Source organism: Colobus angolensis, unplaced genomic scaffold, assembly GCF_000951035.1.
Source record: "Colobus angolensis palliatus isolate OR3802 unplaced genomic scaffold, Cang.pa_1.0 Scaffold14, whole genome shotgun sequence".
Classification (NCBI taxonomy): Eukaryota; Metazoa; Chordata; class Mammalia; order Primates; family Cercopithecidae; genus Colobus; species Colobus angolensis.
Window position 1 is genome coordinate 23,234,021 of NW_012114488.1, and position 12,271 is coordinate 23,246,291.

General features: G+C 34.6%; 1 protein-coding gene across 4 annotated transcripts in view; it reads right to left on the reverse strand.

Moving 5' to 3' along the window:
- Positions 1 to 1,591: 1,591 nt before the first annotated feature.
- The window catches only part of GOPC (golgi-associated PDZ and coiled-coil motif containing), a 41,078-nt gene continuing 30,398 nt past the window's right edge, over positions 1,592 to 12,271 (reverse strand). For 2 of the 4 annotated variants that reach the window (XM_011935075.1, XM_011935074.1), the window contains 3 exons: positions 11,054 to 11,218; positions 8,371 to 8,551; positions 1,592 to 4,696 (listed from right to left, as the gene is read on the reverse strand). In XM_011935075.1, the coding sequence (XP_011790465.1) occupies positions 4,566 to 4,696; positions 8,371 to 8,551; positions 11,054 to 11,218 (477 nt within the window). In that variant the 3' untranslated portion in view covers positions 1,592 to 4,565. The remainder of the gene's footprint in view (positions 4,697 to 8,370; positions 8,552 to 11,053; positions 11,219 to 12,271) is intronic. The other 2 variants (XM_011935077.1, XM_011935076.1) reach the window with 1 other exon arrangement.

Here is a 12,271-nt window from a genome sequence, read left to right on the forward strand (position 1 = left end):
GTCACACAGGACATGCTTAATTACTCTAGCAGTAACGTGTAACAATACATCAAGTGTTGTCCACCTAGGAAGCTTGCCTGACTGAACCTAGGAGTCAAGGTTTTAGGGGAGTCAGTCATGTAGGTACTCTCTGCCTAGCACATACCAAAATTCTAGATTCCCAGAGGAAAGTAAGTGTTCAACAAAAATCCTATTGTTTGTACAAACATTTCAGGCACAGTAAACCACACTTACCAGCGAGGGGATGATGGGAATACTCCTGATATCCAAGTTGCTGGATGCTAGCCAAGGTCCAACCTTGCAAGCAGACCTAAAGACAACAGGTTCAGGCCTGTTCTGTTAACTCTTTTCTGCACACCATTTGTGCAATAGCCACTGAGCCATGATTTTGTGTCAAGGACTAGATAAACTGTACTTACCAACCAGATGTCATTGTCTTTGCCCTTTGGGTGGGTTCCTAATGCCCATCTTATTACCTGTTTCCTCAAATCTCACTCACGGTCACTTGTGTTAGTCTAGGCTAAGAAGCAGACGCCAACACCAAAAAGGGATCTGCTGTGCAACAGATTTATTAAGGGCAATACCAGTGAGGAAAAATAGGTAGGGAGCTGGGGTTGAGGGGAGGCTGGAAGGCAATGAGACCACAATGGAGGTAAGACCCAAGGTGAACGAAAGGAGGAAGGAAGGTTGGGTGACAGCAACATGGACTACAATGTAATCCTAAGGGAGTTTGGCAAGACCATCATGGAGTGCTCAGCTAAAGTTGAGGAGTCATCATATAATATCCCTGTCATAATCAGTCATTGACTGGCAGCAGCGTGGAGAAGCAGAGCCTCACCACGTACACAGGGATGAATTTCAGACCACAGTAGCTGGGCTTTCAGTAAGCTACGCTCCCTCCTGCACGAGAACTGACAGACGCATTCTCATGACTGCCGCCATGGTGGTTATAACTCTCAGAACACACCTGAAAAAGGTTCACTATTAAACAAATATTCAGCACCAATAGCGCATGGTATTTGCAATACTTTTAAAGTTTTTTTTTTTTTAACATTACAGTTATAAAACCACCTAAAACACTGATTAACAATGAAAATGCAAGTTCTCTTTAAAATTTCATAAACTGACCAAAAAATTCATAAATTGACCAATATCCTACGGGGTTGTATTCTGGGGAAAAGGCATCTTTTCAAATCACTTGGTGAATCGGGAGCTTAAATCAACACACAGAAAGCATATACGTATTAGCACTGAATCAAGATTAGTCAGTGACAAAAATGTATTTCTAATGTTCATAACATTTCTAAACGTTTATAACTCAAGTAATTCATTTACAGGTATTTTCCAAAAATTATTTTACATATAACTTAGGAACTTCTAAATTATATATACTTAGATGTCAAAATGGAAGAATATCCTTTTAAATAGTATCTTAAAAACAGGATTGATTTTCTAACTTTTATCAATGTTTTCCTCAATATTTATAACACAATATTTATAACACAAAATTAAGCCAAGTCCTTTGCACAGACTTTATGACATGTTGGTACAAATAATAGAAGCTACTATAAATAAATAATAAGCCAAAATATTTAATGTAGAGGAAACAAAATGTTTATTTAAAAAAATGAGATCAGTATCATTTTAATGTAGAAGATGCCGTCTTTATTTACAGGCTAATAAAAAAATATTAAACTCAACTAGATATAATACATTATCATAAATGCGAGAGATTTGAGGCCAACCATAAGTGTAAGACTGGATAGATGGAATAGGGATTACATAATTAGGATGTCAAATACTGTGCATCTTACACATGAATCACATGAAACCTTTTTGTTTCTAAACATGAAAACAGAGTAAGTCCACTGTGGTGGGGAAAAAAAACAGCACCACAGACAAGTTGTGCTAACTTTTGATAGCTGTTGACTTGTAATTATCAAGACTCACAAAATTTTCATCTTTCTCAAATTTATTTTAACAATAGTCTCACCGCCAAAATGTTGCTTTTCCATCAAATTCATAACTGAGGTACTGTAGAAGAGAATTTTAGAGGTTAAGTGTAAATATATACACACATACATACAACCCTCACATTCTATTAAAACGTTTTCTCAACCATTCTGTTTGTGTATACATGTGTGTATTTCTCCTTCTGTCCCTTTCTCGATGAAATGGCTTTGCAACAGTTCCCTCCTTGTTTGGTTTTTGTCTTAGAAGTTTCAGGGACATATGAATTTCTTTCCTATAAGTGTGAAAATATTAAAATTGGTTCTCAGTCCTTTGGAACTAATAACTAATTCTTAGTTCATCCCCAAAAACCATATATTCTAAAATGATCTTTTAACTAGTTACTTTCTAACACCTGACAGGAAGCTCACAGCAGCATCTGAGCAATGGTGCTCTCCCGTAGGCTTACAAACCACAGTGAAGCAGGAATGAAAAGGAAACTGACCTGTGGAGTTTTAAACTACCTGGAAACTTTTCATTCTATTTATCAGTCCTTAAAAGGAATTTATATCATAACCATCTCCTACAATCCTTCAAATTACACAGTGACCTCATAAAAATTCCAACTTGAGGTTTTAAAAAACAAACCACCTCTTCATACGCTTATTCGGTAGTTCTTGAAAATCAAAGGGTTACTTCCTAAGGATTCAGTCATAGCAGATAAAGGATGTTCTCTGAAAAAAATGCCATGGTCATTCCATCCCAGGCTGTGTTTTTAGAAGATAAGAATGACATGGTTCCATGTCACAGCAAAAAGGTTTTCAGGTCTGCCACAATGGACAATTTTTTTGACTAAATAAATACAGTGGCTAAAATTCAGTTTGCAGATCTCATGTCATGCATGGAAGGTATGTGTTTGGCATAGGGGATACATAAGGAAAAAACAAGTTTTTTTTTTCCTTTTAAGAGGCCTACCCTTTCAAGAGCAAACAATAACATGTAACTTGCTTATTCATTTGTACAATTAAATACTAGCTTTTGCTCAGAGGCAAATGCTATAAAGTATTTTAATATCAGTAACAATATATACTATGAAGTGCACTTCTATTACAAATTAACATGGTGATATACAGATGAACACCACCACCCAAAACAAACCATAAATGAGCAACAGTTAAAACATTAAATTTATAAATAGCAAAACCACAAAATAAAGTATATATATTTTATAGATTTACCCTTGAACAAATATATAGTGTATCTGGGAAAGACAAAAAAAAATGTGTTTTATCACATAACATCTGAATACCAGAAATTAAGATACTGATAATATTCTAAAAGCCTTGTAGGCTTTCTCCCACTTAATATTCCCTTAACTGTGTATCCTTTAAAACAGTGATATTAGCAAAACTATCACCTCTTTAATGCAATGTTTTGACTTTGCCTAGCAGGTTACAATGACCTGTAAAATATTAAATCAGAGAGGAAGCACTCCATGTTTAATCATAGGACAAGAGACCTAACAAATTTATAAACCTGCATGTGAAGAGAGTTTTAGTCAAACATAAACTGACATGAAAACCCAACCAAAACAATTACTGTATCAAAATGTCTTTATCTCTTCTTGCACACCTTTTAGATGACTGGAAATCATTTACTTAGAAAACTGCCATTTGATTTGAATATACTGTGTTTCATGACATAGTAATAAATCTGAACTTTTACTACCAGAAAAATTTATCTTTAAGTGCCAGGACTATCACAAGACAAACTATATGAACAACTCAAAATGTATAAAACTGTCTTTTGTGGATCCCAGAAAACAAGCATTTGAGACTTAACATGAATGGGTAAATGCTCCAGTACCGTGCACACAGATCAACATAATTGAGAACAGATGTTTTACACTCGTCTGCATTTCTTTTAAAAACCCAAAAAAGTAAAATGTTTAGTAACTTTTGAGAATCTATTTCTAGTGCAGCACTGATTGATAAAGGACTGCTTAAAGAAAACTATTTCGTACTGCATTGAATAAGGCTGAAATGCAAACTCATTACAATAAATGATCATTAATAATTGGTTTAGATTTCAGGATGCACAATAAATTTTTTTTAAGTCTAAGAAGCCTTTCTTTCAGTTTCAAAAATTAAGTCAAGCCTATATTTCTACAATTCATTGAGTCAAGTTGTCTTCTGAAACACCACGGTTAACATTCTAGAATATAAAATATGAATTCACTTACTCTCTGTAACGGTATTTCTTGTAAAATTCCAGTTAGCACTGTCCTCCTTCTAAAGGGAAAACAAACCAAATAAAACAGTAGGGTTTCATTTGGTACTTAACAGCCCAGTAATACCCCTTTGGGAACACATGCTTTGGTGCTTACATGTTCAAGAAAATCAAGATTGCTTTACATGCAATAGCTAATCATGGTCTACCACAGAAAACAGTGTGTTTTATGCATTTAGAATTGTTCACATGAAGCCCTGAGGTACCTGCCTTTCATTTAGGCAACAAACAGCCTCCTCTGATTTTGTAGTCTTTGTCACCATCTTCCCCAGTGCCCCAAATTCAGAATAGTCTGATTAACAATCTTGTCTGGAGATATGGTCAATTTAATAAGATTTTTTATGATACAGAGTGTGCAGATCGTCTAATTTTGAAGCACTGTCATCTAGCGGAGTTTCACTTGCAGTGCTCAGGTCTCCATTTTCATGTGTGTCAGTTACTGCCTTCTTATTAAATCCTGAAAGAAAGGAGAAAAAAAAAGCAGATACTTTCTGGTTTAAAAAGTTAGTTCTGGCCAGGTGTGGTGGCTCATGCCTGTAATCCCAGCAATTTGAGAGGCCAAGGTGGGTAGATAACCTGAGGTTAGGGGTTGAGACCAGCCTGGCCAACGTGGTGAAACCCCGTCTCTACTAAAAATACAAAAATTAGCCGGGTATGGCGGCACATGCCTGTAATCCCAGCTATCTGGGAGACTGAGGCGGGAGAATCACTTGAAGCCAGGAAGTGGAGGTTGCAGTGAGCTGAGATTGCACCACTGCACTCCAGCCTGGGCAACAGAGTGAAATTTAGTCTCTTAAAAAAAAAAAAAATTCATTCTATTTATCAATCCTTAAAAGGAATTTATATCATAACCATCTCATACAATCCTTCAAATTACACAGTGACCTCATAAAAATTCCAACTTGAGGTTTTAAAAAACAAACCACCTCTTCATACAATTATTCGGTAGTTCTTGAAAATCAAAGGGTTATTTCCTAAGGATTCAGTCTCAATTAAAAAAAAAAAAGTTAGTTGTATAATTTCATTGCATGAAAAACAAAGGAATGCCCACTGTAATTAACAGTAGTATCTAAGGCAAAAATAATGCCTTATATTAATCAAATCAGCAATTCCTAACAGGAATTCTTCCTTCTTCCCCCTTATGGCAGGTATCAGATACTGTACAGATTTAAAAATACTATAATAGGCTTATCTAAAAATTGTATTAAGTTTCCTACCAAGTTTTCTTTTCCTTTTTTTCTTTTTTGAGACAGGGTCTCACTCTATTGCCCAGGCTGGATTGCAGAGCTGCCTTGACCTCCTGGGCTCAAGCAATCCTCCCACCTCAGCTTCCTTAGTAGCTGGGGCTACAAGCATGTGCCACCATGTCCAGGTATATTTTAAAAAATTTTTTGAAGAGACAGGGTTCACTATGTTGCCCAGGTTGGTAACTCCTGGCCTCAAGCGATCCTCCTGCCTTGGCCTCCCGAAGTGCGAGGTTTACAGGCATGAGCCACCATTCCTAGCCCCTATCAAGTTGTCTATAAGACTTAGAAGTAATACATATAATTGTAAAATTCAGTCAATTCTACTTATATAAATATCTACTGAACTGTGAATTATATTTTTATTTTACATTGTTACTTTCATATTACATTAACTTCACTTAACTGAGACATATACTAGTTAATTGCTTAAAATGTAATTTGTTGGCAAGATGATGTCTAGCTAAGATTTAAAACGAATTCTGGTCATCTATAAAATAAATAATAGGCTTATAAATAAATAAGTGTTGACTATATCACCTATCTATTGAGCTATAAAGTATAGACATGTGTGAAACAATAACCAATAGATACAGTTTTTAAGTAAGTCAGTTAAATGTGATACATACACACAAATTTTTAGGTATCTGAGTCACATTTTAAGTTTCTGCAATTTGCATAAGTGACAGAGAAGCCTTTAGCCTCAGTTACAAAAAAAAGAAGAGACAAGCCTTCTAATCCTGACAGAAAACAACAAAAAGGGTGAAACACAATGAAACCATCTGGAGAGCAGCCCAACAGTGTAAGTCTTTGACATATTGCCGCAATAGTTTTGTTCAAGATGCACAGTGAAAACAATAACCACTCCTGCTATCTTTGTGCAGACAGTTTACAACACACAGCTTGATCAGAAGTGTGACAGTTTATCAGTTCACCACAAAACTCCATGCCAGGAGTTCAACATTTTTGTCTCAGGAGGTCTTTACACTAAGCATTGAGGACTCCAAGAAGCTTCTGTTTATGTGGATTATAGTTACTGATGTTTCCCATATTACTAAGTACAACTGAAAAATCTAAAACAAATTCATGTATTTGTTACAAATGACAATAATAAATCCAGAATGTTAATATAAATAACCTTTGTCTAATGACAAATAACTCTATGTTCCAAACAAAAAAAAAATCTAGTTAGTAGAAGAGTAGCATTATTTTACAATTTTACAAATCTCTTCAATGGCTTTATAGATGATAGCTGTATTCTCATATATCCGCTTCCATTCAATCTGTTACAAATATATGAAGAAAGTTCAACCTCACACAGATATGTAGTTGCGAAATGGAAGAGTATTTTAATAGCCTTTTCAGATAACTGTCAGTATTACTCTCTGATATTATACAAAATTTGACAATGTGGAATTTGAAACCTTATCAGTGAACTTTTCACACTCTGTTATATTAAAATCCATTTGCCTATCTTGCATTCTGAATGGATCTTTTGCCCATGCAAAATTTTATAATATCATTTACTGGTGATTTGAAAATATTGGACCATGAAGTTATGTAGCAATTCCAAAAGTTGACAAACTTCACTTTACTGTACCAAAAAATCACATTCATTAATATCATCATCAATCTCATCAGAAAAGCTCTTAAGTGTTAGGAAGCTGCAAAGCTCATGGTGATCAATGCATGTTTTACAAAGTTCTAACTTTTACTTGAGAGCTCACATTTTATCATTGGCAATAAATATTATCAGTTGTCTTTCTTGAAATGATGGACTTTGTTCATTTTTAAGAAAATGGCTTCCAAATAGTCCGAAAAGTCATACTTTTTAAGTCATTCTTTCAGTAAAAATTGTCTTCCATGAAGAAAAATGGCTAGTTCAGTCACTTATGTACTTTCCCTTGAGAACAGCATCTTTGTTCAGTATGCAGAATAAGTGCTTTATGCATACTTCCCATCTCATCACAAAGAATATTAAAAAGACATGTACTCAAAGGTCAATATTTAAAAATTAACTGTTATTGCCATTTCATCAAAGGTATTTTTAAGCAAAATTGGTATCTTCTTCTTGTTCTTTTACGATGAATGGATGGCAAGGAAGAAAACAAAGATTACTAGTACAGTTACTAGTATTAGCAACATTGCCTTGATTAGTGCTAAGGCAGTTTTACCCCAATTGCTTTTGCACCAACCCAATACCATCATTGCAAATATCAACACAGCAAAAAAAGACAAATGATGTTTTAGTATTATTACGAAATGCTTTGACCTCATGAACTCTGCTAAAATATCTCAGAGACCCTCAGAGATCCATAGATCACAATTTGAGGACCACTGCTCTATGTAAAAGGAAGTGCTAGAGTTTTTCCTTAAAATATGTGTAACTGATAGCAAAGGAACTAAACCAAACATCCCGAAGATAATATAAGTTGATTCTAATAGCAATCATAAGACGACAGTATACTTCATACTTATTCATAATTAGCTTAAAATTCATTGCATTATGAGAGATGAATTTGCATCAAGACAGAGAGACAATGTAGTCTACAAGACAGATCTACTCAAAATAGTATGTTGGTATTTGTTTCAGAGTCTAGAAAAAAGTTTATTTATTTTTCAAGGATCACTTGCAGTAGAGTAACTGGTAATGTACTTGTCTTAACAGTCCAAGATGAATATAGGAGAACATATGTGGTAAATAAACTGTTCGCATAATGTACACTAAAACAATAAACAAGGGAAAGCTCTTCATTCCTTTGATTTCCTCACAGTTAAAACAGTTTTACTGAAGAAATTCCGAGGCCTTCACATTTTTCAACATTTAAACATTTAATAATAGTTTAATAATAATGAGTATGTTAATAATTTTTAGAGTGATTTTTACCTTGTAATACTTTGATTTCCCCACTTGTGTCTTTGCAACTAGCACCAGGGTTACCACCTCCTTCTAACTCATCAAGGTACAAACGGTAACGATGTCCACTCTCATCTTCGTACTCTACGTTTTCATCATCAGAATCTACTTCAGGAGCCACATAAACTACTTCAAATTCAATCTCTCCTCTCTAAAACAGGAAATGAAAATGAGAAAGTCAAGTTATTGTAATTGTAATTTTAAAAGGATTTCCAGATTCTTTGTGGGAAGGCTTAGGGGTGGAGAGATCTAAGAGATAGCTCATTTCCAGAAAACAAACAATAAAGTTCTAGAATCTAAACAGGTAGTGAGGCCATCATGTCTAGATCAGCCTCATGAATCCTCTCTATAGTTCCTTTAAACATTATAGTAGCTCTTTCTACTGACCATAATCTTTTTGCTAATAGATCTAAAATTTGAAAGGATGCTTAATTATTAAATTTATAGAATTCTGGAACAAGGATTCAAAATTATTTGCTATTTTGTACTGCACACAGCAATTCAGCAAATACATCTAAATAGTCAGATATTAAATAAGGATATCATACAAAACTTTCCTTAACTAATTCAAGAAACCCCTACAAAATGATTTTATACACTGCCATAAGGACATCATACAAACCTTTCCTTAACTAATTCAAGAAACTCCTACAAAATGATTTTTTGTTTCTTATTCAATAGGTCTTGAATAAGAACTTACACTGAGTACCAGACACAGACATAGTGTTAATCAAGGTATTCTGTCTCATGCTAGTAGTAATTACTATATATGTTTACTATAAATTATAGCTTTCAATCCTCAGAATAATTGTATTATAGTGTCTTTTACATGAACGAGAAACCTGAGTGAGTCCTGGAGAAAGGAGATAACTTTCCCTACATAATGAACAAGAATAAAGAAAAATAAAAGTTTGACTCTGAAGTCCTTGATCTTTATATTATGCTAGATTAACTGTGTAATAGTTGTACTGCCACTCTTTAACAATGACACATTCAAGTAAAAAGTTACAGATCATGCCAGGCACGGTGGCTTACATCTGTAATCCCAGCACTTTGGGAGGCTGAGGCAGGTGGATCGCTTGAGCTCAGGAATTCGAGACCAGCCTGGGCAACATGGCAAAACCCATCTCTACAAAAAAAAAAAAAATTAGCTGGCCATGGTGGTGTGCACCTGTAGTCTTAGCTACTTGGGGGGCTGAGGTTGGAGGATCTGTTTGAGCCTGGGAGATTGAGGCTGCAGTGATCCACGATTGTGCCACTGCACTCCAGCCTGGGTGACAGAGTGAGACCCTGGCTCCAAAAAAAAAAAAAAACAAGAAAACAAGAAAAAAAAAAATTCCAAGTTATAATTGTCATTTAATAAGAGACTCCAGCCACTACATATAAGTGTGGTGTTGGCAACTCTGAAAATTATGGTTTGCCTTTGCTCAAAAGAAAACATGCCATTTTTGACTGCTACTCACTAAGTTAGTCTCGTTGGTGCTCTTCTTTCCAAGTAGTTTAAGGTTATACATCAGAATTTTAATATGTGCTTAGTTAGCATTTTCTTAAAACTTATGACTGCCCATTGGTAGCTCCTTCACCAGTTATCCCACTCTTTTACTACTGGATGACAGTCAAGATGGGTTGATAAAATACTAACTTAAGAGAATAGCATAGCATGCTTAGATCTCTCTTGTCAGATAATGCTTTAAAAATACCATTTTGCAGAAAGAGACAGATGATGTAGTGGTCTTCAGTAAAGTTTTAAATGACAGAATTAGATCTGTGAGTAGCTGTCAGGGAGACACAGATTTCAGGCTTAATATGAGAAAAAGCTTTCTAAAAATCAGTACTGTATAACAATGGAACGGACTGGTTGATATCAGCAAGTCTTCCTTTTAATATAATTATTGAAGTAGTGATGTTGCAAAGATTTATGCATCATATAGAATTGAACCAATGAACTATATTCACTTTCGACTCTGAGATTCAATTCTACAGACGCATACCACACTGATAATCCAAGAAACATCTCGATGCACTACCAATGCCTCTAATTCCCTCAACTCTATTCTTGAAAGAAATAAACAAAATAAAACAACATTTTAAGTACAACTGTATGACAAATATGACTCCTGAATATGAATCTCAATTCTCTAATTTATTTGCTCGGCAACTTTGAGTAAATCCTTTCATCTCTAAGAACTTTAGTTTACTCATTTTAAGAATTTTGGGCTAGATAGTTTCTATGTGTGATTTCAATTTTAATATTCTAATCTGCTTCTAGCACTGTCTTTTCTGTAATACCTTATATATAGTGTTTTAGGCATTAAGGATGTTGTTTTTTCAGTCTCAGGTCCTGTTCTGAGTACTTTACATGTATTAACATACTTAATCCTCACAGCTTTCTTTTAATCCCTTCCACACAGGTGAGGACACTGAGGGACAGAGGACTTAAGCAACTTGCTCAAAGTTATGAAGTAAACAAAATGGAATGGTCCATTTTCAGTAAATTTGACTGAATGTCATCTACAAAAGCATTAAATCAAAGGAAACAAGATCTATGTATAAACACTTTACTACTTTAGAAACTCTGTAGGTAAGTATACAGTGTTCAATAGATTAATAACCAATTGAAAGATACAGTTCTAATTATATGAAGGGAATTTACCTGCTGAGAAAGAATGGTTACAGCTTCTTTATGCTTTGTGTCCCTTAGGTTAACTCCATTGACTGCCAAAATAGCATCCCCAACGTGCAGCCCTCCACATCTATCAGCAGGTTGACCCGGATGGATCTCAGAGATGAGGATTGGAACACCATGTTCTTTCCCACCCTAACAACAACAACAACAAAGGGCAGTAAATTATTCTTTGTAAAGTACAGTTACCGATTAATCTAGAGATAAAATATTTTCTTAAAAACATCTTTCATTAAGCACCTATGCTGTCTCTATAAATGCTGGGTAAAATTTTATTTGCTACTTAAGTAATGGTAAAAATTATCAAAGAATATTGAACAGTAAATTGGCTAAATTCTTAAATTAAAAAAAAAACTTATGTGTTAGTACTCCATAGTACCATTCCATTTTATCAAGTCTAAATCACTACAAATGACAAGACCAATTATTTTAGGTGCCACAATTTCACATAAGTTAAAATATGAAAATATACGCAATGTAGAATTGAAAAAAATGCAGTATTTGGTACCTATCACTCTCTAGCTTGTATCGTTGTGTGTGGGGGGGTGTGTGTGTGTGTGTGTGTGTCTTATTTGTACTGCTAAAATGTATACTCTTTGAAGACAGCACATTAAAAAAGGTAAGTATTCAAGAAATACAGATTAGATGAGCTTTTTATTATAAGAAACATTTCTACATTAAGCAATACTAAAAAAACAAATGAACTTGCTCAGTGCCTAAGTATTACCAAAAGGAAATTAAAGCCACCTTGTTCATTAAAGCACTGAGACTATAACAAAATGGCTCCTAAAGGCATCCAATTTAAAAAAAGAATATATAATATATGGACCCCAGAGCCAGTGAAATCTGACAGCTAATAAATGAGACAAGAGAAAGATATACATACTTGAAGAGAGAACAATACAATCTGAAGCCATTTAACCTATACGAAAACAACCATATCTATTCCCAAGGGCTCCTAGAGGCATCACACTATATGGCACAGAACTATTAAGTGAGTCATAACAAAAATGTTAAACTATGCTTACTAAAGGTATACTTAATAGCTGCTAGGAAGATTTATTTCTTAAAAAAATGTTTACACAAAGGCAAACATCCCCATGGGGATACATTTTAGTTATTTAAAAAATATATCCAGAATATTCTGTTCCCCAGTGATGTCCAAAAAAGGAATATGATTATACTAGA